The sequence below is a fragment of the Protobothrops mucrosquamatus genome, unplaced genomic scaffold, assembly GCF_001527695.2.
Source record: "Protobothrops mucrosquamatus isolate PMUCROS unplaced genomic scaffold, P.Mucros_1.0 scaffold1432, whole genome shotgun sequence".
NCBI classification, from domain to species: Eukaryota; Metazoa; Chordata; class Lepidosauria; order Squamata; family Viperidae; genus Protobothrops; species Protobothrops mucrosquamatus.
The window spans coordinates 139,572-167,306 of record NW_015387616.1 but is presented as its reverse complement, the minus strand read 5'-3'; the positions used below and the strand labels follow the sequence as shown (position 1 = coordinate 167,306).

Below are 27,735 nucleotides of genomic sequence, written 5' to 3'. Positions count from 1 at the left end.
ATGAGGACAGAGTCTTGTCTACGCTGCCTTGCTGCCATGTCCTTGGCTGCGCTGCTCCGTGTGGGCCACGCTCGGGGGTGACTCTCCAGGGGGGCTGCTGGTGAGGGGGTCGTGGGGGGAGGCGAGGCTGGGGCAACGGTATGTGTGCCCACGCGTGCCATAGGTTCGCCACCACTGTTCTAGGAAAAGTTGATTAATAGTAAAAATGTTTTGTTTAAAACATTATTTTAAATATTTTTTAAATATTATTGCCACTTGGGGGAGCTAGGACAATTTATATTCCAAATTGTTGTGAATCTTGCTAAACTTGATAGGGAAATTGGAAAAACAAGTGAGAAGAATTACTTAACATTTATAATGGATTATAATGCCAAAAATAACTCTTGAAAATTGTAAAAGATCTGGAAATTCAATTTTTGGTTAATAAACCTTTAAGATCAATATGCCTAGTTTCAATAAGAAATTTGGCCAGAGACTGCATTTAATTGCATTGCTGCAATTAATCAGCAGTAATATCACAATAAAAGTCTATTTGATACACTGATTTCAGCCACTTCGTGTAACTGCTATATAGTTGATTTCTTCATGCAGTGTGTAAAATTGTTAGTTAATTGCTAACAGTTTTCTCAACATATGACAAATGACAATTGACCTGTTCAGCAATTTGATATTTAAAGGTACCCCTCTATGTATACTGTACATTGTTGATTCTTATGAGGTCATCGAAGAATGACATTTAGGAATATTTAAAAGGAAAAACCATTGTTTGGTTATGAATGATAACCAAAACTATAGACTATCTTAGACTTCAATTATTTAAATTATTTAAAACTTTTTAAATCATGACTTTCAAACTCAAATCATTTTCCCAATTTGTTTGCTTCCTTTGACAGTGTGCCAGTAGCTGACAGTCTCACAAACAGTGAAGAACTTCAGTGATGGCATAGTTTGTCATAAGGTGACTAAATGCAATGTGAGGAATAAACTTGGCATTCCTTGGTTCAAAGTAATTTCTTCTGAAACCAAGAGAGGATCCATATTACTTGGCTAAGGCTGGCAAGCTGCACAGTCACTTTTTTATTTTTATTTTATTATTATGGTCCGTCAGCGAGCTGCCACTCTTCCAAATTTTGGAAATTAAAAAGAAATAGAGGCTGCTGTGCATGAGTTCTCTCTTTCTCTCTCTCTCTCTCTCTCTCTCCCTCCCTCCCTCCCTCTCTTTGTCTCCCTCCCTCTCTCTCTCCCTCTCTTTGTCTCCCTCTCCCCCTCTCTCCCCCCCTCTCCGATCTTCTGCTCACCTGGCAAGCTGGCTTCACGCTGTTCTCCGACAAGCTGACACACATTCTTATTGGGCTGGCTCTCTCCTGCCCTTGGTCTGCCAGTCCTCTTCCCCCACTCAGTGACAGAGAGGGGAGGCACTTGTGCTTTCCCCCCCTCTCTTTCTCTCTCTCTCTGTGTGTGTGTGTGTGTAAAAAAGAGAGTGGCCTCACGCTGTTCTTGGACAAGCTGACACGTTTATTGGGCAGGGCTCCTGCCTTTGCTGCGACTCAGCAGGAAGCAGAAAGCAGCAGCAAAGGCAAGAGCCCCGCCCAATAAGCTTGTCAGCTTGTCCAAGAACAGCGTGAGGCCACTCTCTTTTTTTACACAGACACACACACACACACACACAGAGAGAGAGAGAGAGAGAGAGAGAGAAAAGGGAAGCACAAGTGCCTCTCTCTCTCTCTCTCTCTCTCTCTCTCTCTCTCTCTCTCTCTCTCTCTCTCTCTCTCTCTCTCTCTCTCTCTCTCTCTCTCTCTCTCTCTCTCTGCAAATGGCGGAGGAGGCTGGGAGCTGCAGGAGAAGGCTCAAAGAGCCACATGCGGCTCCGGAGCCGCGGGTTGCTGACCTGTGTTCTAAGGCTTCTATGATGTGAGACATGATTATGTGTCTTTGAGTTATGGAAATTCCATTTCAATTTTCTATATTAATTTCATACATCAGATCATACCAATCATCTCTTGAAACTGCCATATTTGCTGTGCATCAGTAATTATTTCTGTAACCTGGCCTGTTTGCAACAAGTGTTGTGTATGTTTCCCAGGTCCCAAATCAACCTGGGTAATTAGAGGTGTGATCTGACAATTCTAGAGCCTTCCAATCCTTTTGCTTGCAGAGCTGGGAACTCTACTCTCCTATTCTTTTTCCATGCAGATCAGTCAGTGGCATGCTTCAACTGCTTAAGCCTTCACTTGGAGACCATTGAGGCGTATCTATATGATAGTGTCTAATTGAGTTGGGGAATGATTAGCTTGATAAAGATTTGGACTTAAGTCCTATAATGCAATTTGTAATTTGTCTCAGACAGGTGAGTTTCTATTTCTTTTATCCAGTAGGGCTCACAATGCTACATGCTGACATGTTTATAAAACTGGAATGAGCAGCTGGGATCTGAGGGATGCCTGCCAATTACACTTATTGTTGAGGAATAATAATTTTTGTTTTAACCTATGTGCTGTTCTACCCCCTATAATAGTTGAGCATTTCTGTTACATTTAAGAGATGTCCTTGTTGTGCAACAGAAAATCTAAAATGTCTTGTAAAATTTGGAGGCTATTTTGACAGTTACCTGCATTATTGTTCCTGGCAAATGTTCAAAATTTATTTTACTAAGGATCTCTGGTACTGTTGGTGCGATATAACATTATGGTCAGATTCACACATCGAGCTAACCCAGAACATGGCATGTTGGGTTTGATTTTGTACNGTTTAAGGGCAGTAAATCAGTTTAAAATCATGACTTATGGCTGGTATATTGATCAAAGACTTGGCTTGTCTTATTCACGGTTTGTTTTTATGTTCTCATACAAATTTCTAACTAATCTGTACTTGCACATGGCAAGAGAATCTAACAATAACAGAAAATAAACCAGAATTGATCGAGGAGGCCATGATTACTGTACTTTCCTTATTAGTAACTGGTTCTGGAGTCTTCACTAAACTCGGGTTAAAACAAACCATAATGTCATGAGATATGTGACTTCAGCCCATATATAACAATTAGTAGTAAGAAAAGAGCATTTTTTTCTGTTTCATTTAAGAACTGACATAAGCCATTCAGATTGAAGTTAAATTAAAAAATGAATCCATTCCATTGCAGATCTAGCTGGAACATATGTTGATTTATCATTTATGACTTAGAAGTAATGTAAAACATAGAGAAATTTGACTTCAATTGAATTCTGGCACAAAAATTGACTCAAGTAGCAGACAGCATATTTAAAACATGTATTGACAATATATACATGCCTTTGGATAGCTGGCTTTTCTTTACACTGTACCCAGTATTGGCCAGGGCTAGCTTTTCCAGTTGCTCCCACAATGCCCTGGAACAAGCGTATGTGCTTTATTCATAATTTAGGGCTAGTCATATGTGCATGCTTATATGAGAGATTGAGAGCACTTTCTTAATTAACTAGTTTGTTTATGTCTTGGCTATTTGTATTTAAGATTAACATGTGATATTTGCCTGAAGGTAAGGATTTTGTAACATACAAAACAAATAAAGTTTTGCCAAACATTTCTTGGACAGCAGGTATATTGCTGAGCTTTTGAGCCACTCTGAAATGATCATAAATCATTTTGTGAGCAGAGTAGAACTACAGTAGGCAACTAAGATGTACTTGCAGCTTTAATTTCTTTACTTTTTGCCCTCTTTTTCTTCATATCCATTATACATATATTGGTAGTATTATATAAATAAAAATCCCTACATGTTGCATGTATTAATTTTATGGGGAAAAGTTATTATATGTACTTGGATATTTCCTTATGCCAGGCATAAGCAACTTATTTTGCCTTTTTAGCAAAAATAAAATTGACCTAGATTATTAAGACCCATTGTTTCTATAAACTTTAAATTCTCCCTTCCAGATAAAAAATTCCACCAATGATATCATTGCATCTTTGAATATATCTCTTATTGTTTGCCATTATTGGACCTCTTGGCCATTAAGCCCACATAATGCATACATGAATACATGAAAGCTGTGATGGAAAACTAGTTTACAATCAGATTTTTTCCCAACAGCAGCAACTACAGTATAATAATAGTAGGTTGCATTTATAGAGCTGGAGTCTCTATCTACAGTATGTGTACTTACATGTTCCAAAGATGATTAAAGAAAATGAAAAACATATGGAAAAAGGAATAGCAAAAGAATGTTATATTGCATGCCATTCAGCCAATTTTTAAACAAATCATTACAACTTAATCATATGAAATAATATTCATTACTACTTATTAAAGTTACACTAAAAAGGAATGTCACGTACATTTTGCATACTATATAAACTGAAAAAAATCTAGACAAGTGAAATTGATAATTACCATTTAAAGATTTAGCTGGAATTTTTTAATAAAAACATTTTAAATATTTTAATTATAATTCAGTAACATATATTACCCTTACACTGTTTAGATTTTAGGACAAAAAACAGCTGAAAATGTAATGTATTAATTTTAGCATTCCTCAAGTGCACACAGTGTATTTGTGTCCATATTGTGTACATCTAGCTTCTACTTGAGCACATTTATACGTAGTCTGCCACCTTTCTGAGTAACTGGAAAATTATTATATCAAGAGATATTTAAAAGTATGTTGAATGAATGAGTAAATTATTAACGTGGAGTGAATACAAATACACATAATCAATATGAAAGTGTGTTGAGGTGGTTTAAGAAAATGATAAGGATTCAGTTGAAAAACAAATATATGGATGAAGAATAAATCAAGTGAGAAAGGAAAGACAATTGTAGTTTGGTAGAGTTAATGAAATCCTGAAAAAGAAGTGAGAAATTGAGAAAAGGTAGTGTAGAAATCTATGTATGGATGAAGTGGAAGCAAAAAAATGGTTCAAGCATTTATGTAAACTGGATTTAATTAATATTTCCTTTTGCTTATCTCACATCTTTAATTTCTTTTGCTTTCTATTTTTTACTTTGTATCTGCAATTTTCACAATGTTGCTTTCCATGAGTCAGAGTGGCATAATATGGCTATGTACATATGTATTGTTAGGAAGGTTTTTTTCTAACATTCAACTGGAATGTTCATTCATTATTCCATCTGCAGATTAGAATGAAAGAGGAAGTTTTGACCTTCTTCTGCATGCTATCTTTTCAGCTAACTGAAGAATGCTATCATATTTTTTCTTCTTCTTTCCCCTTAAGTCTAGACCTACCCAAATCTTTTAATCTCTTATAAGCCTTAGGTGTTGTCCTGGGAGGTCTATGTGGAACTAGAACTGAACTTTCCTGTAGTGGATCCAGAATAAGAGATAATGTTAAAGAAAAGTTCTGAACTATATAGAAAAAGCAATGCAAAATGAAATGGTAGTAAATCATGCAATCCAGCCCATACTTAAGTAGCTAGTTTATTCGAATGCCATCAGGGTATTTTGGCAAATGCTTTATTGAAATCAAGTTACGTTATAGTTATAGCATTCACATTATCCAATAAGGAAATTCCAGAATCAAAAAATGAAATGTTAATCTGGCAAGAATTGTTCTTGACTTAGGTTTCTATATCTGCATTGCAAAAGCCTGTATCTATTTGCTGTATATAGTGGTTTTCCAGATGTTTGTAGTGTATATGTGGTGGCCTTATTCTTGACAAGTCCATGCTGATTTCTGATAATGATTACATTGTTTTCAAGGTGTTTACTATATTTATTAAACTCTCCATGAGCTAGTGTAGAGCAGTGGTGGCGAACCTATGGCACGCATGCCAGAGGCGGCCCTCAGAGCCGTCTCTGTGGGCACGCGCACCATCACCCCAGCCCGGCCTCCTCCCGCGGCCCCCTCCTCACCAGCAGCCCCCTGGAGGAGAGTTGCCCCTGGGTGCAGCCCATGTGGAGCAGCACAGCCAAGGACATGGCAGCCGGGTAAGAATCTGCCCTTGCGCCCCATCGCACGCAGATGATTCTGCGGGGCGTGGGCGGAGGGCATGGCTGCCATGGTGCTGCTGGGCTGCCTGGGCGATCTGCAGTGGGCTGTGGAGATGGTGGGTGGCCCTGAGGGCGGGGGGCAGGGTGGGGAGAAGAGCAGGGACAGGGTGGGGGTGGGGCGGTTTTGGGGCACTTGGTCTCTAAAAGGTTCGCCATCACTGGTCTAGAGCCTTCCTGACTTTTGAGATTTTACTGTTTTCTAAATTCCTGAAATTTGCTGGCTGCTCTTTTTGAAGATAGAGTTAATATCTGCCCTCTCCAGTCATTTTACACTTCAAGATAATCCTAACGATGTGTAAGGTTTTAGCCTGACCATTACCAGAGTTGCATTCTAGTCTCTTGGAATGGATATTTGAATTCATTTAAAATAAATAGATATCCTCTGACTAGGCTTCTGCCAATTTTGAACTTCAGTCCTATCCCTTCATCTTGCTTTTCAAGTTCTCTGATGAAGTATCTTCCTATTATTGGGGAAGACTGAGACAAAGTAAGCATCAAATAGCTCTGCTTTCTCTTTGTTATCTGTTAGCATCTTGCCATCTTCATGAGCAACTGGTACTATATTTTTATTCTTTTATTTTGTCTTTATTTTGAACATACCTGAAGAATCCTTTCTTTATTCTTAATATTGTTGGCCAGTCTCAGCTCATTCTGAACATTTGTGACACTGTCTTTACTGTTCCTGTTCAGTGTATTTCTTCTGTGATGATCTGTCCTCCTTTCTACTACTTAACATTTAAACAAAAAAGATGTCCTTACTTTCAGAATTTCACTGAGATTTTGAGATAGCTGTCCTTCATTTTTTTCTTCATTGGAAGTATTTGTAATTGGGTTTTTAATTTCTCTTGTTTTCTCAGTGTCCTTAAGCTCTTTTACTCTTTAGCTTCTTCTGCCATGGATCCTACTAGCATTGATATGCATTTATTAAATTGAGCAATCCTTCCCTTCCTCCCTCTATTTCTCTCTCTTTCTCTTTCTCTCTCTCTCATAGTTCAAGATTCATGTTCAGTGATATTTAGCTGTAATGTCCTTTTTAGGTGCAATTTTTTATTGGACTGAATGAAAACAAAATAAGCAATAATATAAGTATCATATTCAATGAAAATTATGATAGTGTTAAAAAGGCATCAAGTCTATTTTTAAAACAGATACACATTACCCATTGGATCAGCATTTTCTGATCTAAATAGATAAACATAGGTGATCATGGGTGGGCAAAAAATCAGAGTGGGGGGAACTTTTGACTTCCTGCAGGCTTCCCCATTTACTTTCTCTGTGGGAAGCTGGCAGGGAGCATCAGAAATCACATGATTGATACTAAAATATAAACTATCATGTTGTTATTTGTTGTTTTAACCATTTAGTTATGTCTGACTCTTGGTGATTTGGTGACTTTATAGGCAAGTGCTATACAGACAAGAAAAAAAGATTCATCTGTGACTTCTATTATAAAATATAGTTCAGAAAAAAGTGGCCTAATGTTCTAGTATTTGAAATTCTGGGTTATAATAGTAGCACAGATGGATACTTCATTTTGCTAGCATCTATTGTTTGCCAGCCATCTCAATTTGGAAAAAATAAAATATTAAATGACTGTCAATATTTTCGGTGTCTTCCACTAATGTGCTGGATTGTGTTTTTCAAATAACAGATTTGGAACAATTAAAATGCTAGAATTATGTTCTTCAGCTTTACTGAACATATTTTTCTTTAGTTGAGTTGAAATCATAGCTACAGATGGTCAGTAATATGTGCCTGAGTGTAATTATCTGTCTTTTTGATTAAAGATCAGGCATGATTCTCCACTTAAACCCTTGTCAAATGTTGCTTTCTAGAACAAAATTGTATTTGATTTTTCCAAACTCCCTTTTCGTGCAGTTCGATTATTTTATTATTTTCTCTTTATTGATTAACATTTATGAATTGTCTAGTTCTAGACATTCTGGGCAGGCAAAATCAAACTCACAAATATAGTATTGTATTGTAATAATAAGAAGAAAGACAAAAAAGTCTGGATAGTGGATGTGCGGTACGTGGAGACAGCAGAATAGAAGAAAAAAAATTGGAGAAAACCATAAAATTCAAATACACGCAAATAGAAGTTGAAGGACTTTGGTAAAGAGAAACAAAAATATTACCAACAGTAATAGGTGCCTTGGATGCAATCCCAAAACATCTGGGGCAGCACTTGAACATTATTGGCCTTGACAAAATCACTATCAGTCAATTGCAAAAGGCAGCTTTACTGTACTTGGAACAGCTTACATCCTGCAATGATACCTCTAATACCATCAAACAACAACATCTACTTAAGAAGTTTTTTTCTCCTCTTCCTCCATCACCTCACAAAGTATTCTTGCTCCCTTCTCTCTTTTTTTCTTTTCCTTTCTATCTTGTTTGGTTGTATTTTTCTTCCTGGCAATTCCTTCTGCTCCCCCCCATCTTATTTTCTACCAGCTCATCCCATTCTACCCATTTTGCTCCTGTCCACTTTGTTGCTGCTTTTTTTTTATCATCAGTCCTACCTCCTGATCCAGGATATATCCCTCTGTCTTCTTCTATCTGCTCCTTAAATCCATTCTTTTTTTCATTCCAGGAACTGGTTTTCCCCTGCTGGTCTTTCCAACCTAGGATCCTGCTTTATCCAACCCAGGATCTAGCTCAATTCTTCCAGATTTACTTCATCAGTTATTTTTGTTGTTTTTGTTCCTGTCTTGTTTTGATTACTTCAGAACCATGGGTAGAAAAAAAAATATGCTTCAGAAAAGAGTATAGTGTTCTATCTCTGTGTGAGTGTAAATATAATTCACTTGATCACAGAGTTGGGCCAGTTACTGGTGATGGGCCAGTTACTGTCTCTTAGCTTAGCCTTTGCAGTGGGGTTTTTTGGGAGGGGGGAGGCGGGGGGAGATAAACCTTAAAGGTGACTGCCATGTAACCATCTTGAGTTCTCAGAAGAAAGGCTGGATATAAATGCATGTCAATAAATACATTCTCTGTGTCACATTCGGGAAAACAAATGTCTCTCCAAAGTGACCTTTTTAAAGAAAGTTCTACTATGATATATGAAATGTTTTGCCTTTTCTTGTTCTCTCACCCATTCTTCTCTTTTTTTCGAGAGGCAGGAATGAAAAAATAGAGATAAATGTTGTTCTGAAGGATAAAGTTAGAGGTAGCTGGGTAACTTTGGAAATTATACAAATTCTGTTCTAATTTATTTATTCATTATTAGGTATTATCTTAAGATTTTTCCACATCCAACAGTAGCAAAAATAGGTCCAAATTCAAACAATATTAGAATAGAATAGAGATGGAAGGGACCTTGGAGGTCTTCTAGTCCAGCCCCCTGCTCAAGCAGGAGAATCTATACCATCTCAGACAGGTGATTGTCCAGTCTCTTCTTGAAAATTTCCAGTGATGGAGCGCCCACAATTTCTGGAGGTTAGCTGTTCCACTGGTTGATTGTCCTCACTGTCAGGAAGTTTCTCCTTAATTCCAGATTGCTTCTCTCTTTGATCAGTTTCCAACCATTGTAGAAGAACAATCTCCTTAACCTTCTTAAGTGATCATATTGATGCTTTAATAAGAAATAATTGTATTTATTTATTAAATGTACATATAACAATAATCAGGTGCTAATAAATTTATTATTTATTAAAAATATTTCTGTTCCATTTTAAGATGTGTGATCTTCCTGAATTGTAATCTATTTCTTTCCTCCTTTTAATTCATTTGTGTCAAGAACCAAATAGCCTTTTGGGGTTACAGCTGGTGACCTGTGCTACCTATGTGTTCAACCCACTTCTTATTCCAGTTAAAAACAACAAAACTAACATGCCTCCTAGGCTTTACTGGAATGGGAATAAAAACAAGATGGTAAGAGGAAAAAATGGAGATAGCGAAATGACTTTGACCACTGTCATTATCAGCTTCTTGCACGGGAGTGCAAAGACTCCAGTCATGTATTTTTTAATGATTGTACTGTTTATATTCATTTATTATTAACATATGGAGAAATTGTCATCTAATAGATGGCAGCATTTGGAGTAACGTTTGATTAAATCATTCAAGTTTGTATTTGTTTGCAAAGGCTCTGCCTGTGAAATGAGACCATGACAACTGATGAGGCTACAAAGAAGGAAGGCGAGGTCCAAGCAGCAACTCTTGCTGAACAAGGTGAAGATATAACACCAAATAAAGATCGAGGAGTTCTGAAGGTGAGAGTGTAGGAGAAATTAATGTTCTTTCCCAAGCATAACAATTTAGAAACATTCCAACTCAAATGGCAGCACCCTTTTCCTAGCTTGTCTGTAGTAAAGTTTAACATACGGTAAGCAAAAAAAAAAAAAGTAGGATAAGTACAGGATATTGTATAACACATTTATACCATTTTGAGTGTTTGAGAGGAATTAAAACTACCAGTAGCTCCTGAAAAATATATATTTCAGTAACTTTACATTTCAAATTTAATCTCGTTATGATAAATATGAAAAGGGGAATTTAGCTAGATGTAGAAGCCACAATGACATACAGGATTGCATATGACTTTTCAGTATTTTGTGGCCAAACTGCCTGGGTTTTTTAGATCATAAACGGATACTGTAGTTGAATATAGTATAAAATAAAAGAACCAGTTTGGATACTACAGCAAAATGTGCAGTTTTTTTTTAAAATAAATAGCATTTTATAGCATTTCTACAATGAATGAAACAAACACCAAATCCCCCATATATTTGAGAGATTCAAGTTTATAATAAATTCCTTACATTTTTATAGTTACTTTTAATGTGTGCTGGTGTATTGTCCACCAAGTTTTTGTTTATCATTCAGTTCTTATTATGGTTCATTGGCCAGGAATTGGACACTCCCTCTTACCTTACCTGTTTTTATATCCTAATTCTAGATTGTGAAGAAACCAGGAAATAAGGATGAATCTCCTATGATTGGAGACAAAGTTTATGTCCATTACAAAGGAAAGCTGGCCAATGGAAAAAAGTTTGATTCCAGCCGTGACAGGAATGAGCCATTTATCTTCAGCCTGGGCAAAGGTAAAGAGTGGAAAAGGTGGAGAAAGGTAAAGAGAGCTTTAGGGATATAAATGGGGTTTTTTTCCAACAAAATTACAATATATTTGTATATAATCCTGTTTTCAGAAAGACTATAAGAGCAGAGAAAACTCTTAAGAATTGGCAAGTATATGGATCTGTCACTATCCAGCAAATCAAGCATTCTGTATTTTTTTCCTTCATAATATTGCTATGAAGTGCTGACCTTAACTTGAGATGGTATTTTTGGCTGCTTTGAAGATGCAAACATTACAAAATGGTTTAATTCTTACAGTTTCCCACCACAAGCTGGAAGGCTTGAAAATTATATTTCTGTCATAAGATTAGAGGCCTTTTAGAGGAAAATTCTTTGTATATGTGTTTATAATGTTTAAGTCCTTAGTTTCTTGAATGAAGTTATTATATTAATTTGCTCTAATAATTTAGGTTTCTAGGATAGATTCGCCCTTAGCAGTTCTTGTGAAAATGGGATATATTGCTGCACCATCACTTCTATAATTCAGAAAGTATGCTGCCATATTTAATTGAAAAAGATACTTCCTAATGTTTTTGTGCAAGCATGAGTAGCAAAACATATATGCTCACTCCCTTTTTCCAGGCAGGGACTAAATTTCCAGTTTACCATCAAGGCTAACACAAGACTTGCTTTATTTGTAAACATTAAGAATTATCAGATGGTGAAATCTTCATCCACCCATTGTGCAATGGCCAGCTTCTTGTAGGTTTATAAATACTTTTAAAGCAAGCCTGGAGTTTTCAGATGTGAATAAAATTTACATGATTAGTGACCTCATGTGATGTATCTGTTACTGATTATGGGTGGGGAATCAAATGACTGACCTTTCTTCTTGACATGCTAGTTTTGTATATGCTTTTCAGTTTTGACGGAACATAAAAATACGTATCTTCCTTTCCCATCAGTTACAATCTGAAATAGTTTAATAAAAATACATACATTATATAAAACTGCATGTCACTGTTTATTTTGACTGTGGAAAAATACTTTGGCTAATGGCAATACTGTATCTTTTTGATTTGGTTTTACAAAAAAGGCAGATCTTACAATTTTGACACAGTAAGTTTCTTTTTCATCTGAGGAATTTTGGCATAGCTGCCAAGCAGCATAATCATTTGTGTCAAATGGCCCTCTAAGCCAGGCATGTCAAACTCGCGACATCACGTCACGTCACACGACGTATCGCGACTTTTCCCCCGTTGCCGGCAATGGGTGGGCGCGGTTTCAGAGTGACGCATCTGGCCCACGGGCTGGCAGTTTGACATGCCTGCTCTAAGCATTGGAGCACATGTAGCTGTCATCTGAATACAATCAGCTCTCCAAAGTCTTTTTCAGGATTTGTTTTCAACCGTAGTACTTCTAATCTAGAGATTTTCATCAGACCTTCTACTGTTAATGCACCTAACTGAAAATATGTTTAACAGTGGAAAGAAACAAACATTTTAAAGAAATATAGTCAAATATTTGCTAAATTTTAAAAGTAAAGTAGAATGGATGGGATGTTTATCAGCTACTACAATGGCTTCCGCTATCAGAATGGAAAGAGACAATTTCTTTCAGCCTGTCATTCATTCATCAACAAAACCTGCTCTGGAGCAGATTTTGAGCATGGAAGGAGAATCTGGGCAAGAAGAGAGAAGGGCATCCTGCTATTTCCATTCATATGAAAATGATTCTGCTCTAATTCCTGGACATTGGGAATGCTTTCAGATTATCAGGTTGCAGCTCCATTGAAATCTTCCTTTTTTTTCTGATGTGTCAAAGTGTAATAAAACAACATAGTTTGAATTGCGTTTTTTTTTATTTTAAAAAATCTGCTTAAGCACTATGTGAGATTAAGGGCTGATCTGCACTTTTTGCTTGGCCCAGTTAGAATAGAGATTACCCACACCTTGGTAAGGGCACAAACAGATTACATTGTTTTCAGCCATTTTAGGCTCCTAGGAAGGTGACCTTACCTGACTTCCTCTGCTTTTCATCAAAAGTAATTGTTTTTCTCCTCTGCAATAAGCCTAACAGTCCATTCTTTTTGCTGTGCTTCTCTTTGTCTTACACAAATGCCTCTTTTGCAATTGGCTGTTCTTTATTCTGATGGGCATCATGCCCTCCTCCACCCCCACCCTCTGCCTTTGCCTTTGCCTGCCATTTTGTACTGGGCTGCCTGCCAAGAAATGCCTTTTCTTCAGGTTCAGTAGTAGAACATTGAAATGTTGGCTATGCCTTTTTTTAAAAAAAATACTATTGTTTGAACAGGTTTAGCAGAGGACCAGTGAAATGCCAAGTTTGTTTTTGTTTTTACTTTTAGCTAGGCAGAATTGACAAGAATTCTGCCAAGGATCCTTTTTTTAGCCTAAGTAATAGAGAGAAGTGTAAAACTGGGGCAGGCAGGGAGGGGGCTTTCATCTGCCCTCAAAAGCCATACCCAGAGAAGTGAAAGTAATTACCACTTGCTTTCATGTGGGAGCAAAAAGAAGGAGGGATTCCCCTAATCAAAAATCACATTGACCATAGTCTGGACAGAATACGTGGCTGTCACTGTGACCAAAATGCAGGAAGGAGTTGAAACCCTGAAAAAGATTTCCTAAGCTGTCTTCCTTTCCAGCCACTTCATACTTGGAAGACAAGCAGCTGAAGGCTTCTGCAGATCATGCTAAAATCCAGTGTAATGTAAAGTCTGAATTGGATGATTATGCAGAACTTCCTTGCTGAAATGAGTGCCACTTCAATAAAGCACTTTACACTTTATTTAAACTGTCAGATAAAAAAGTCACTGAGGCATACAGTTTAAAGCTTAGTACAGTGCCCTGTTTTGTCACTTGACCATGACACTGTGTATTTCTAAATGGTTCAAGAAAAGCTTACTGAACAAAATTATTAAATTGAAATTTTCCTTATGTTAGGTCAGGTTATCAAAGCATGGGATATTGGGGTCGCCACCATGAAAAGAGGAGAGATCTGCCACTTGCTATGTAGGCCAGAATATGCATATGGCTCTGCTGGTAGTGTACCAAAGATCCCCTCAAATGCAACCCTCTTTTTTGAGGTAAGCTTATCAAATATTATTTATTTTTATTTGTTAGAAGTATTCAAATTCCATGGTTCTAAAGGAACTACAATAAAATATAAATGTATAAAAACTATGTAAATTATGCTTTTATATCATTAATACATTTATTTGCTAAAATAATTCATATGGGAGCTGTGAACAATAAAACCAATAACATTCATGTTTGTATTTCTTATTCTGGGAAAATGTACTTGCAGAAGGTAATCAGAATATTTTTTTAAAAAAGTTAAAGTCTGCAGGCAATCCAGTCTTACACATAAAATGAGGCATGAAGAGGTGGAAGCAATGCTTAATCAGTTTTGCAAATGAGAAAAGATTGGCTGGGATAGTTAATACACTGGAAGAAATAAATAAAAATAAAAATAATCTTGTAAAGTGGAATAAGTTGATTGAAAATAACAGTATTAAATATGAGAGACATGCAAAATACTTAAGGAAACAAAAATCAAGTGCACAGATAGATACATGATGCCAAATACTTGCTTTGATACCAGTACTTGCAAAAATGATCTTGGCACAGTAGCTGATTGCAGATTGAATATGAGCCAGTAGTGTGATGTGGCTGCAAGGAAGGCAAATGCATTTTTAGGTTGTATAAACAGAAGTATAATTTCTGAGATGAAATGGGTACTTAAAATCAGTTTTCTGTTTCTCCATTTTTTTTCATTCAGTGGATAAAACAGTAATCTGAACCAGCTATTTATGCTAGATAGCTTTAAAGCTCCACAACTTTTGGAAACATTTTCATACAATTACTGCCTTCTGAAAACATAATCTTATAACTAAAGATATAAAAACTACCTTTCCATCCATATAAATCTTGTAAATATTGCTAACATGAATAAAACTTGATTTGTTGTTATCTTTCAAACTTTTGTAACATAAAAGACACTAGCCACAAAATTATTTGCAGTCCACAAAATGTTTCCAAAATTGTTGAAAGGGTTGCCAATAAAAATATATTGCCTTCACAGGAAGAAACATTATGAATTTCTTATCTTGCATTGGACTTGTGATTTTTATTTAATTATAAAATTTCTGTTAATGTTCTATAAAAACTATGAGACAAATTTACATTAGTGGGAAGTTTGAGTGAGCTAAATTATGCCCCCAACTACTTTGTGTTACAATTGTGAATTGGTTAGCTATCCTCATTGGAACTGCATCTACATGGAGGGAAGTGAGTAATGGGGTGCCCCAGGGCTCTGTTCTGGGCCCAGTACTCTTCAACATCTTCATCAATGATTTGGATGAGGGGATAGATGGGGAACTCATCAAATTTGCAGACGACACCAAGCTGGCAGGAATAGCCAACACTCCAGAAGACAGGCTTAAGATACAGAAGGATCTTGAACATTGGGCACTATCTAACAAAATGAAATTCAATGGTGAAAAAAGTAAGGTTCTACATTTAGGCAAGAAAAACCAAATGCACAGGTATAGTTTAGGAGATACCTTGCTCAATAGTAGTAACTGTGAGAGGGATCTTGGAGTCCTAGTGGATAATCATTTAAATATGAGCCATCAGTGTGCTGCAGCTGCCAAAAAAGCCAACACAGTGCTAGGCTGCATTAATAGAGGGATAGAATCAAGATCACGTGAAGTGTTAATACCACTTTACAATGCCTTGGTAAGGCCACACTTGGAATACTGCATCCAATTTTGGTCACCACGATGTAAAAAAGATGTTGAGTACAGAGAAGAGCAACAAGGATGATTAGGGGACTGAAGGCTAAAACTTACAAGGAACGGTTGCTGGAACTGGGTATGTCTAGTTTAACAAAGAGAAGGATGAGGGGGGACATGATAGCAGTGTTCCAATATCTCAGGGGTTGCCACAAAGAAGAGGGAGTCAAGCTATTCTCCAAAGCCCCCGAAGGCAGGACAAGAAGCAACGGATGGAAACTAACCAAAGAGAGAAGCAACCTAGAACTAAGGAGAAACTTCCTGACAGTTAGAACAATTAATCAGTGGAACAACCTGCCTCCAGAAGCTGTGAATTCTCCAACACTGGAAGTCTTTAAGAAGAGATTGGACAGCCATTTGTCTGAAATGGTATAGGGTTTCCTTCCTGAGCAGGGGGTTGGACTAGATGACCTCCAAGATCCCTTCCAACTTTATTATTATTATTACTATTACTATTACTATTATTATTATTATTATTATTATTATTATTATTATTATTATTATTATTATTATTATTATTATTATTATTATACAGTCTGTCAATGACAATGCTTCAAACATCATGTTGCAGGGGTAAAATTGTATCAGGCTTGAAAAACATATGCTCTTGTCCCTTAAATAGCATAACTGTTGCAAATGTATCATTTAAATACTGTTTATGCAACCAGGAACTCCAAACCAGTTCTGCATAATCAGACTGAGAAAGAATATGGAGGGCTATGCCTAAAACGGCATTGCACAGAGCCTGAGGAATGCACTGATTTTACTCAGAACCCTGGGCAAAGCTTAATGAATAAAGAATCAGTGAAATACATGTAAACTAAAAAAAAGTTAAAATAAACTCCTTTAATTCAACAGCTTGATTTTCTCAGTAACAAAATGGAAGTGATTTACAATTGTTTTTAATGTGGATTTTTTAAAACTTAAATTCTACACTATAACCCTGAATTATTTTTTTTATAGCTTCCTATCCAACTTTATAGATCAGTCAGGTTTGACTAGGTATTGATACTTAGCTGGGCTTACTACAAAAAAAAACATCCTAAATTTTGGGGAAAAAGTATTTCTAGATGAGAGTGACTTAGCTTTGACATACCATTGGTTCGAATAAAGTCTGGTGTAATGCTGATTCCATGATTACTCTGGTTATAGTGCCTGATATCTGTCAGAATATTGTTACTAAAAGGATACAATAGCTGAATTAAATATTTTATATATCTCATTTCTTATAAATATAGAGGAAAGCAGGCTCACTGGAAAAGTCATCATATGGATTTGTCTTTAGATATTATGCATCTGTGTTTTGTCAATATGTTTTTATATGCAGAGGTTACATTATTTAAAGTTTGAGCTATTTGTTTATTCATTTAGATTGAACTGCTTGATTTCAAAGGGGAGGATTTATTTGATAATGGAGGCATCATTCGTAGAATCAAGCAGAAAGGTGAAGGATATTCTAACCCCAATGAAGGAGCAGCAGTTCAGAGTGAGTATCTTCTTCAGCCTATATAAAATACTGAGGTCATTGCACAGAATAGTTGTACTGTCTTATTAAAGTATATTATAACAGTAAAAGTAGAATCCATGGCAATATTGTTTTTTCTCTATCCTGTCACCCCCATAATATATGAATAGTATTTCTGATTTGTAATCTATTATATAGCAGAATAACAGAGTTGGAAGGGTGGATATTCTTTTTCTCTGTTTGTATGTGCGTATGTGTTAAAATATTAAAAAGAGAAAGGTTATCTGTTGAGGCAAAAGTTTGGTGATATGTCATCTTAGTTACAGTAATAATAATATTGTGTTGCAAGTTCTCCCTTCCTGTGATTTTGGATACAACTCTACAAGTATATCAACTCTAAATTCTACAGTGGTCCCTAAAGCATATACTTACAATTTACACACTTTCTGGGTTTTTTTAGCGCTGAATTTGAATTCCTCAGAAAACAAGATACTAATATCGCAAATCATTCCCACCATTATGGCTTTTGGTTTCTTTAGATTATGATTGCAAGGTTACTATAATGTAATATGTTTTCTTCCTGATTATATAATCCAGTCCACAAATCATTGATAGACATATTTATAGGTATCTTAAATTGTTTATTTGCCTATTCTTCAGAAATGTCCAGTAACTACATTCTTTGGGAAGCATGCAACTCCAATGACACACAAAAAAGTTGTTTTTAAAAATATATATATAAACCAATGAAAAGCACATGTCAGCCACTTGTTAGTATTTTCCATTAATTGAGAAAACAATTACCTCATCTCCCCCATCTTTCTTTATTAACGATGAGGCTTATGGAAAATAGGAGCTAAAGTCAATTGAATAATTTCAGATATATGTCTAAAAGATAAGATCCAGGCACAGTAGTGTAGGTTAGTTAAATTTTCTAACACACTTTTTTTTTTTATCAAGCTGGAGTTTCCCAGGGCTTCTCTTCTCCCCCTTGTGAAAAAAAAAAGTCGGGAAAATATAGTCTATCTTTTTATAAACTTGTTCTTTAAATTATAAAGAATTATTAGGCAACACATTATTGACATTAGGAAGAATAATATTCTACTGATGCTGTGGAATAGGGTTCTTCATTCCTTATGTTAGAATATCTAGATTGCATGTAATGATCAACAGGCTTCATGCCTGTAGGAGCAGTGTGTACATCACACTCATCACACTATGCTTCTAATATTAAATCCCAGCATAGACGCTTCTGGCAGACATATTCTTGCCAGATGAAGATGTCTGTAGTTTTTCCATCTCCCATGGGATTTGCTTATTTTCAAGGATAATTTTATGTTCCCTTAGAGTGGTATCCTTTCTCTGTAACAGCAGTAGAACTGTCAGATTGAATTTGGGATGCTTCCATCACATCTTTACCAGTTTTCACTGTTATTTTATTTCTGTCTCCATCAGCTTCTCCTGATCAACCTCCTGGAGCTTATTGCATGTGCACACATCCACAACTGGCAAGGCATTGTGCTTCCACATCCTTGCTAGCTTTCTGCTTTTGGGAGGGGGATCTTTTTTTAAAAAAATGATTTATCTTGGAAACAAATTACTGTAGAGAAAAGAGGTGATGTTGACTGCCTGTCCTCCATGCACTGTTACTAAGCTTTCCCCCATCCTCCCATCTGCTTCCTTCCCTGATCATGTAGGCTGTTATCCCTGTAGGACTGGAGTTTTATTCATCTCTATTCTAACTCCTTGTTTTCTGTCATTCACTTTCTCAGGATTGCCAATTCAGAGAAACATATTGTTTCCACATCTTCTGACCTAGATTGTATCTGTATAGTCAAAAATTATGATAACAACCCTAAAAATAAGTCATGAATGGCAGGGAAATAAGATGCTCCAAAGGAAGTAAATATATTTTGCCAGTGAACCCAGAATGGGATGGAGACCATCAAATGGCTTATTTGACTGCGTGTTGTCGTCCAGGCGGGGGGGGTATTGTTTTTTAAATTTTTTTATTTGTTTTCTATACTATGTTTTTATTGTAAGCTACCTAGAGTCAATGTGAGCGAGTAGGTGACTATATACATTTTCTAAATAAATAAATATGTCTGTTATAATTCTCTATTCTAGGAGACAAAAGTCTTTGGATTGAGAGCCCATTTCAGATTTCTTGACAACTCTAGTGAAGTGGAAATGTTTTGATTGATTTAATATGAATCTAGCAGGTTGCGGAAAACCAGAAAAGTAGTTCTGACTGTATTTTGAAGACAAGTGGATGATTAAACTTGTACAACAATCATTAACTGATAGTGTTTCTGTTGAGTTGTAGTAAAACCCAGCATTAGCTAGGAAGCTAATTCAAAGACTCCTGTCATTACTATAATTAGGACATGCATGTAGTTGTGTTAAAATCTTAGGGTAGGATTTATGAAGACAGTCTTATTAACTTCAATGATAGGGCATATTTCACTGCTATGCTTCCTAAAACACAGACTGTGCTTGGATATTTGCATTACAAGTTACTATGCAGCCCTCTGCTGTTTTAATCAAGTTGTACAAATTGCTGTCAGTGCACAGAGTTCATGTGCCAGCCACATTAAGAACACAATGTTCTGTGCTCTTCAAAACAAAATTGCTCTAGGCACAGAGAGAACAATAAGTCAACTCAACAGCTGAACTGATGTTCCCTAGTCTGGCTGGAATTTCTTACTGTGCAATCCAAGTGTAATTCAACCCAAGTGATCTCTTTCAGATAGTATTTAAGTAAGCTTTGATAATCATGTTATGGAATTATTTCCTGTACTATATTTATACAATTCCTGCAGAATCGTTTTGTCAAAGAGTGAATTTAGGTGATTAAGATTGTTGTCACAGAACAGAATGGTACCACCCCCAAATTAGTATATATCTAATATATTTATATATGAGCTAATTATTTTGAAATTTGTACATAAAACTTTTTCCTAGTCAAAATCCCCCTGATAAAAATACTGAGTGAAAACTATAAAGTTAACAAAACATTGCAAGAACTCATTTTGTTATCTGGAAAAGGAGCTTCAAAGTTCACTCTAAATGCCAAAGAATGGAACTTCTATCTTTTAAAATTAGGATGACATTTTATTGCCAAGTTACAGTTATACAAAATATTTTGCTTTTTCTCTTATTTTCAATGGACAGCTCATATAAATTCTACAAAAACAATAATATACGATGATACTGTACATCAGGAAGATTGTTGTACATAACATATACTCTAAATTATACCCGGAAAATAGAAATGTCTTTAAAATAATAAATTAGAATCTTTGGAAATTCCTTCACAGTTACCAGTAGATTCTGTTTGGACACTAGCCCAATATGCTGCCTAAGAATACAGGGTGATTACATGTCTACTGGTCAAAAGTATTGTAACACAAGGTGATGCCATAGTATTTCTGACCCCTTAGCTCCAGGGACACAGCCACTAACAACTTTAGTACTGCAAGACATTCATGTATCACTGTAGACAGGTTTCATGTTGCTTTAGGCCACTCATTACATACTTCAGAAAAATATACACAACACCTAAATATTGCCTCAGATGGTATACCTTGGAAAGAAGATTCACATTGCTCAAGAAAAGGAAAATACTGTTTGGATTTCCTTTTTTATGTTTTTGCAGAAGACAAACAATTGTTACCAGCAATTGGAGAGTCATAGGACAGGACTTGGAAAGTGAAAAGCATACCTCCAAGGATCTTAAGTATCTGTGGCAAAAAGTGTGGTTTCTCAGACATAAAGAGAGAGCTCTTAGAATTCAGAGCCACATTCTTTTTATCATATTACCAAACTATACAGACAGTAGTCAATTAGATGGACATGGTTTTTGCTCTGTTTTTCCATCCAGAAAAATATATTTTTCTATTGATATACAGCAGTATAAGAGATTGTACTCAAGAGATTGTCAAATAGAAAGAAAAAAATGTAAGATGTAGAATGTATATTAATAATAATGGAATGAAGCTCACATTTCAAAAGAACTTGAGCTCCTTGTTTATGTGAACAAAATCTCTGGTGGAAAGTGGTTTTGAATTCCCATCCAATTTTATTTTATAGCATTTTATGCTAAGTTTCTGGCATCTTGTTACATCTCAATTTTTTCATGATATGCATACTTGATGATCCACAGATACCTAAAAATCGTAATGTTGGCTTCCAGTGCAAAAGGCTTTTAAGGAGAGAGGGTTGTTTAGTTTTATATTTGTTTTATATTTATATTGGCAATTGTTTTTATTAGAACACAAAATACTTACTTCAGTATGTGAAGGCCAAGGGTCAGAAATTACAAGGGAGAAGCAAAGGATTACTTGGATTCAACTAATTTTTACGCGGGATACAAATACAAGAGGTTGTAGGGCCTTAAGGACAAATAAAAGTGTTGTATTATGAACATTCTTGGACTAGAAACTTTTTCATGAAATGCCTGAAACATTGCTTAAGCTAGCAAAGTTGTCAGGGAAGGTTGGACATTGTCAGTAATGCAAATAAATAAAATGAAAAAATGCTCAGTGTATGTAAAATTAATCCATGGACCACTCAAATAGCAATGTTAATGATAATGAAACATTCTGGCATTGGTAAGCTAAAGAACAGAGTAAAACTCCATCACTTAAATTCAAACCATGCTGATTGACCTGAATCTTTTATTTATGTAAGATAGCTGTCTTTAGCATTCCTTGGTTGAAAAGTATGGAATACACTGTGAGTACAAATGTTACATTGAATGATGGGCAATTGAACAAACTTTTGATAATGTGCTAGGCATTTAGAACAGTGTTGCCTAAATACAGTTCTGGATTTGTTTGCAGATTCTAGTCTATAGATTAATCTCTAGTTTAGACGTCATATGTGGCCTGCTGTTGGTGATAAGTTAGACCAGAATTGTGCAGAGATAGGCAATTGGTGCCTTGGGTTCTGGAATGTTCGTAGGCATCTCTACTGATTTCCTGTCTTTATTGCTTTGTAAATGATTTTTAGAGAGATGGTATTATGTTGTACATTGTCCAGAGCCCCTCTCTGAGGGAGATGGATTGTTCAGAAATATGAAATGTAGAGAAACAAATAAATGCTGCCAAAATAAATAAGTAAATATCCTATTAGATCTATTTGTACCCACCAAGATCCCAATAGAATGGTAGAATGCACCCTATATTCTCAGGTGAGGAAGGGAATAGTTCCTCTTTTAGTAAATTAATATTTTATGATTGGCCAAGAAAACCATTTTTATGGATAGGTAAGTCTCCTGTGGTGGTGGCCTGACCTTGAGCATGCCCATTACATGACTACAAGTTTCTTAGTGTACTTCCATTGTAGAACACACCGTCAGTTAGTAATTACTATGTTTACTTGACGTAAGCTTTAAGCTATATTGACAACATGTCATGCCAGTGTGCCATTGGGCTTTTCCCTTTACAGTCATTGAGAGACATCTTGCCCATCTGTATAGCCCCATTATTGGCTTAGAATGAATACAGGATTTGTATTCTTTGAATAATTTAACACTCCCAATTTGGGGATTGGTGGATTATACTGAGTGTTTGGAGATTGCAAAAGAGGGTAGAAAGGGTTGGTGAGAGAGGTCATGCCCAGTCATTCTCACGCATGTATAAATGCCAGTTCCTACATATGCGTATACACAGATGCATAACTTCTGTCAACAACAATCTGGTTTAGCCTTCCCTATTTGGATGCCTTCCCATTATTATTATTGTTATTTTTTGGGCAACATAACAGAAGTATTTTACAATTGCCTCCTTCCATAAATTGTTTTCTACTTCCAGTCTAGCCTATGGCCTTGATGTTTTCATGATAGTCTTATAATCAGTTTCTAATCAGGTCCAACCCTCCTCAGCTTTAATGGTCAGTGAACACCAGAATTCTCAACCACTTAATTCCTTGTTACTAATCTTATAACTTTGTTTTATATCTAGGATCACATTTATGTTGGGTGGTATTCTTCAGCATTCTACAACTTAATAACATTTTATCTAGCTTTTAGGCAGGAAAAAACTCCCATACCTATTCTTGCATGTTACTTAGCAAGTGTAATTGTAAAAATTTCTGAGTCATTTGCAATAGTTTGTGCTAATATTGCAAAAAAAAATAATATTCTTTTATCCTGACTATACTCCAGAGAAGCATGGACCTTCATAGTGATACTGTAGGCAGCATATATACATTTTCTCTTTTTCTTTCATGAGCTATAATGGAAAGGGAATTATTAGAATCTGCACATAGGTTTCTTTAAGAATATTACTGAAATCTTGTAATTTGTCATTCCATTACAAAACAAGAAAACACAAACAGAAACTATTAATATTTATGCATTGTAATAATAATCTATAGTACTTATCATAAAGCAAACAATTGATGGATTGTTCACAACATTGATAGAACAGAGACGTAATACTTTGCCTGGCAACAAAGGTAAATTACTCCTTTCAGTCCTTGCTCCTATCTAAATTCACCATGTTCTCAAAGTACCAAAGAAATTATATCCTGCCAATGTAATGCAATGCCATTTGGCAGCTTTTTGTGTTCAGGCAGAATGGTAGTAACTTTTGCAGCACTGAATTCCAGTCTGGGTTCAAAATCAGGCAGGATTTTGCTGCCTGATACTGAGAGTTGCCATGTCCACACCATTGCCTCAGAGAACTGGCCCACAATGTGAGTAAACTTGTCTTCAGTTCTGTAGGCTAAGAACAGTTGCCTCTAGATGAGATTGGTGGCACATAAATGTAATAAATAAATAAATAAATAAATAAATAGATAAAATTTATCTAGTTTTTTTTTTTTAAAAAAAGTTAACAGCAATCAGTTTAAGCATGGTCCCATTTTAGAAATAGGGAAAAAGTCAAAAACAATATGATTTTGAAGTTTGTTTTGGGACCAAGTTCTTCTGCTATGCCAGCCATGCTGAAGACAAGAATGCCAACAAATAATGTGTTTTGGTCATGCTGTTTAATGCATATTGAAATGTTGTTGGTAGTGCCTTACAGTCCACATTGTTTTTCTCTGTCCCATATAGTCCACTTGAAAGGGTTTTGCGATGGCAGAATGTTTGATTGTAGAGATGTAGCATTCACTGTTGGAGAAGGGGAAGACCATGACATTCCCATTGGAATTGACAAAGCTCTGGAGAAGATGCAAAGGGGAGAACACTGTATCTTGCATATAGGAACACAGTAAGAAATGTGGGGGGATGTTTGTCTCCCCCCTCCATTTATTTATTTGGTGCCTTTAACTCAAGTCTTGGCTTCCAGTGTCAACCTGGAGAAGCCTATACAGGTTTTTTTGGCGGGACTTTTAAAGGTGGCTTGCCGTTGCTTCCTTCCTAGACTCAGTAAGTGAGTGGCCCAAAATCATAAATTGATTAGATTAGATCTCCCAGTCTCCCAGTTTCTAGCCTGATACATTTAACCACTACAACAACCTGACTCTCATTCTATTTTTACATAGCATTTATATATAGTAGATCCCATTTATACTTAACACCATTCCTGGACAGTAAGATTATTATATAACAGTGGTAGAGAACCTATGGCACGGGTGCCAGAGGCGGTTCTCGGAGCCCTCTGTTTGGGCACACGTGCTGTTGCCCCAGCCTTGCCTCCCCCTGCGGCTCCCTCCTCTCCAGCAGCCCCCCTGAAGGAGAGTCGCCCTCAAGCGTGGCCCACACGGAGCAGCGCAGCCAAGGACATGGCAGCCAGGCAGCATAGACAAGACTCTGCCATCACACCCTATCATGCAGTTGATGCTGCAGGGCATGCGCGGGCAGAGGATGCGGCCGCTATAGCACTGCTGGGCTGCCTGGGCAGGCGGGGTGGGGCATGGGGGGGCAGAGTGGGGGTGGAGCGGGGGCGGGGCCAGTTTTTTGGGCACTCGGTCTCTAAAAGGTTCACCATCACTGTTACATAATGTAAATTGTTTTAGAATAAACCATTTCTTTTTAAATATATTTAAAACGATATTTAAATAGTGTGTAGATAGAATTTAGCAATTATTTCAAATATTCCTACTATTTGCATATCCAGTGTTTAGTGTAATTTCAAGATTTTGAAAAACATTAAAGGATAACAAGTGCGTGAAAAATTGAATAGAATGCACTAGAATGCTTCCAATTTGAATACAAAGTAATAACATTGAGTCCAGTATAGTATATAAGTGTTTTGCCCCAAATGAGCTACTCAGACATTGGTTTCCTAGGCAACCTATGTTTTGTCTCCAGGGCCTGATATGTAGCTAACCAATTATCTGCCTGTGAGTGTAAATATCCAGAATGCTGAATAACGTGCCTTATTCTGTGTCATTTCTGTTGTTATTTTTTTCCCATGCTTTGTTTTAGATATGGGTTTGGTGAAGCTGGAAAGCCTGTATTTGGCATAGAACCAAATGCTGATCTTGTGTATGAAGTTACATTGAAAAGCTTTGAAAAGGTGAGAATAGAATTTCTTCAAATAACAAACCATCCTGTACACATTGGATGTTTACTCACAGGAACATTTCTACAGTGAATACATTTAGGAAGACCCATTTCCAGCTCCATCCGGCATGTTTGTCACAAAAGTTGGTAAAGATATGTCAGCTAGGATCACAGTGTTCTTGTGTGTGTTTTATTGTTTTGGGTGGGGTCCAAGACTTGTCCTAGGCTTGTTCCTTTTGTACTTCTTTTTCTGGTTATAGAAAAAAAAATGTCCTGCCAAACAGTACTGAAAGGAGGGCAGGGCAAAATTGCTGAACAGGCTGTGCCCTTTTTAGGGTGATGGAGAATGTACCATCTCTGTAAAGTACAGGGAAGGAACAAGATGTACATAAGGTGGAGCATTGATGCCAATCTATAATGGGAAATGTTCACAGGAAGGAAACTGAAATGAAAGAAATCTGTCTAGCCTCAGGAGAATTGTATAGGCTGCTTTAGTGATTCTGGATTATCCTTTCATATTTTTTAACTCCTCTGTCTTCAGGACAGATTTAAGTGGAGCCGAATATAATTTGGTCTGGAAAGGAAATATCAATGATATCAATATGGGGCTACTTCAAATTTCACTCTGCCTTACTTCTAAAGCCAAATATAAATTCGTGAATATTTTTATATATAATTATTTTATTGCTTGCTATTAACTTTTACAGTGGTTTAAAAAGACTCTTTATTGGGATTAAGTAACATTAAATTTGAAATTAGCAAGAGTCGACAAATCTTACTATGTCACACAGTATAAATTAGATTTCCAGTATTATGTCGCTTTCTGTTATTTGATTACTACTATAAATACTTGGTTATAGGCCAAAGAATCCTGGGAGATGGACACCAAAGAGAAGCTAGAACAGGCTGCCATTGTCAAAGAAAAAGGGACTGTGTATTTTAAGGTATGTGTCAATATTCTAGCAATGCTAGCATGAAAAAACATGTCTTCTATTGATAAGCCATCTGTAGTTTATTTATTTGCTCAGAGAATCTCTCTTTCTTAACATCCACCTTTGTCTTTACCTTTCAATGATATATAGCTTTCTTAAAAGTAGGACTGTCTCTAAGCTTTGATTTGGGGAGCTTCTGAACAATTCTTGTCCAGTAAGTGTTGATCTGTCATAATATAGCCAAAACAGAGGCAATTGATATTACAGCTTTCTGGTATTAAAATTTTTAATTGCAACTTGGCCACTTCTTTCCGACTGAAATGTTCCCCTTTCCCCTCATTCTTCTATTACTAATTGTTCAAATTATAACCCACATTTAAGAAATAAATATGTTCCACTTTTCAATGTACTACTCATCTTTAACCTTTTTTAATCTTATTCTTAGGAAGGCAAGTACTTGCAAGCAGTAATTCAGTATGGAAAGATTGTATCCTGGTTAGAAATGGAATATGGCTTATCAGAAAGGGAATCTAAAGCTTCAGAATCTTTATTGTTGGCAGCCTTCCTCAACCTTGCTATGTGCTACTTAAAGCTACGGGAATACACTAAAGCAATTGAGTACTGCAATAAGGTAAAGACACATCTAATCTCATGGAGTTGGGGAAGCACTATTGATGTTGGATTACAGTATTTTCTCAATCTCCTTAATTTTCCTTCTTTTTTTTGCTCCAGTTAATTAAATATACTAGAAATAAGTATCCAAATGATGCAAAAAAAGCTTTACAAAGAAAGAATATAGATATTTCTATATCTATTAAATATAGAAATGTTGATAACTTAAGTTCTTATGTAATTAAAATGCGCATGTCTGCATGATGGTGGACGTTGTCCTTTAGCTCCGCACTAATGGAGCGGAAGAAGGGTAGAGGGGGGGCTTCGGAGACCCCCGAAGGAGCCAGAAGAGAGACCCCCGAGGAGCCAGAGGATCTGCCCCCTCCCTGGTGAGTTTTCCGGGAGGGGGAGAAGATAGCCGCGGGCCGCTCGCCGTTTTCTTTCTC

General features: G+C 36.4%; 1 protein-coding gene across 1 annotated transcript in view; it reads left to right on the top strand.

Annotated features, from left to right (window-relative positions):
• FKBP5 (FKBP prolyl isomerase 5) overlaps positions 1–27,735 on the top strand; it is a 42,683-nt gene that overhangs the window by 7,042 nt on the left and 7,906 nt on the right. Inside the window, exons 2-9 of the mRNA XM_015821948.1 lie at positions 10,078–10,204; positions 10,891–11,035; positions 13,970–14,112; positions 17,194–17,308; positions 24,351–24,507; positions 25,668–25,758; positions 26,606–26,689; positions 27,123–27,308. Coding sequence (XP_015677434.1) covers positions 10,100–10,204; positions 10,891–11,035; positions 13,970–14,112; positions 17,194–17,308; positions 24,351–24,507; positions 25,668–25,758; positions 26,606–26,689; positions 27,123–27,308 — 1,026 coding nt within the window. The 5' untranslated portion in view covers positions 10,078–10,099. The remainder of the gene's footprint in view (positions 1–10,077; positions 10,205–10,890; positions 11,036–13,969; positions 14,113–17,193; positions 17,309–24,350; positions 24,508–25,667; positions 25,759–26,605; positions 26,690–27,122; positions 27,309–27,735) is intronic.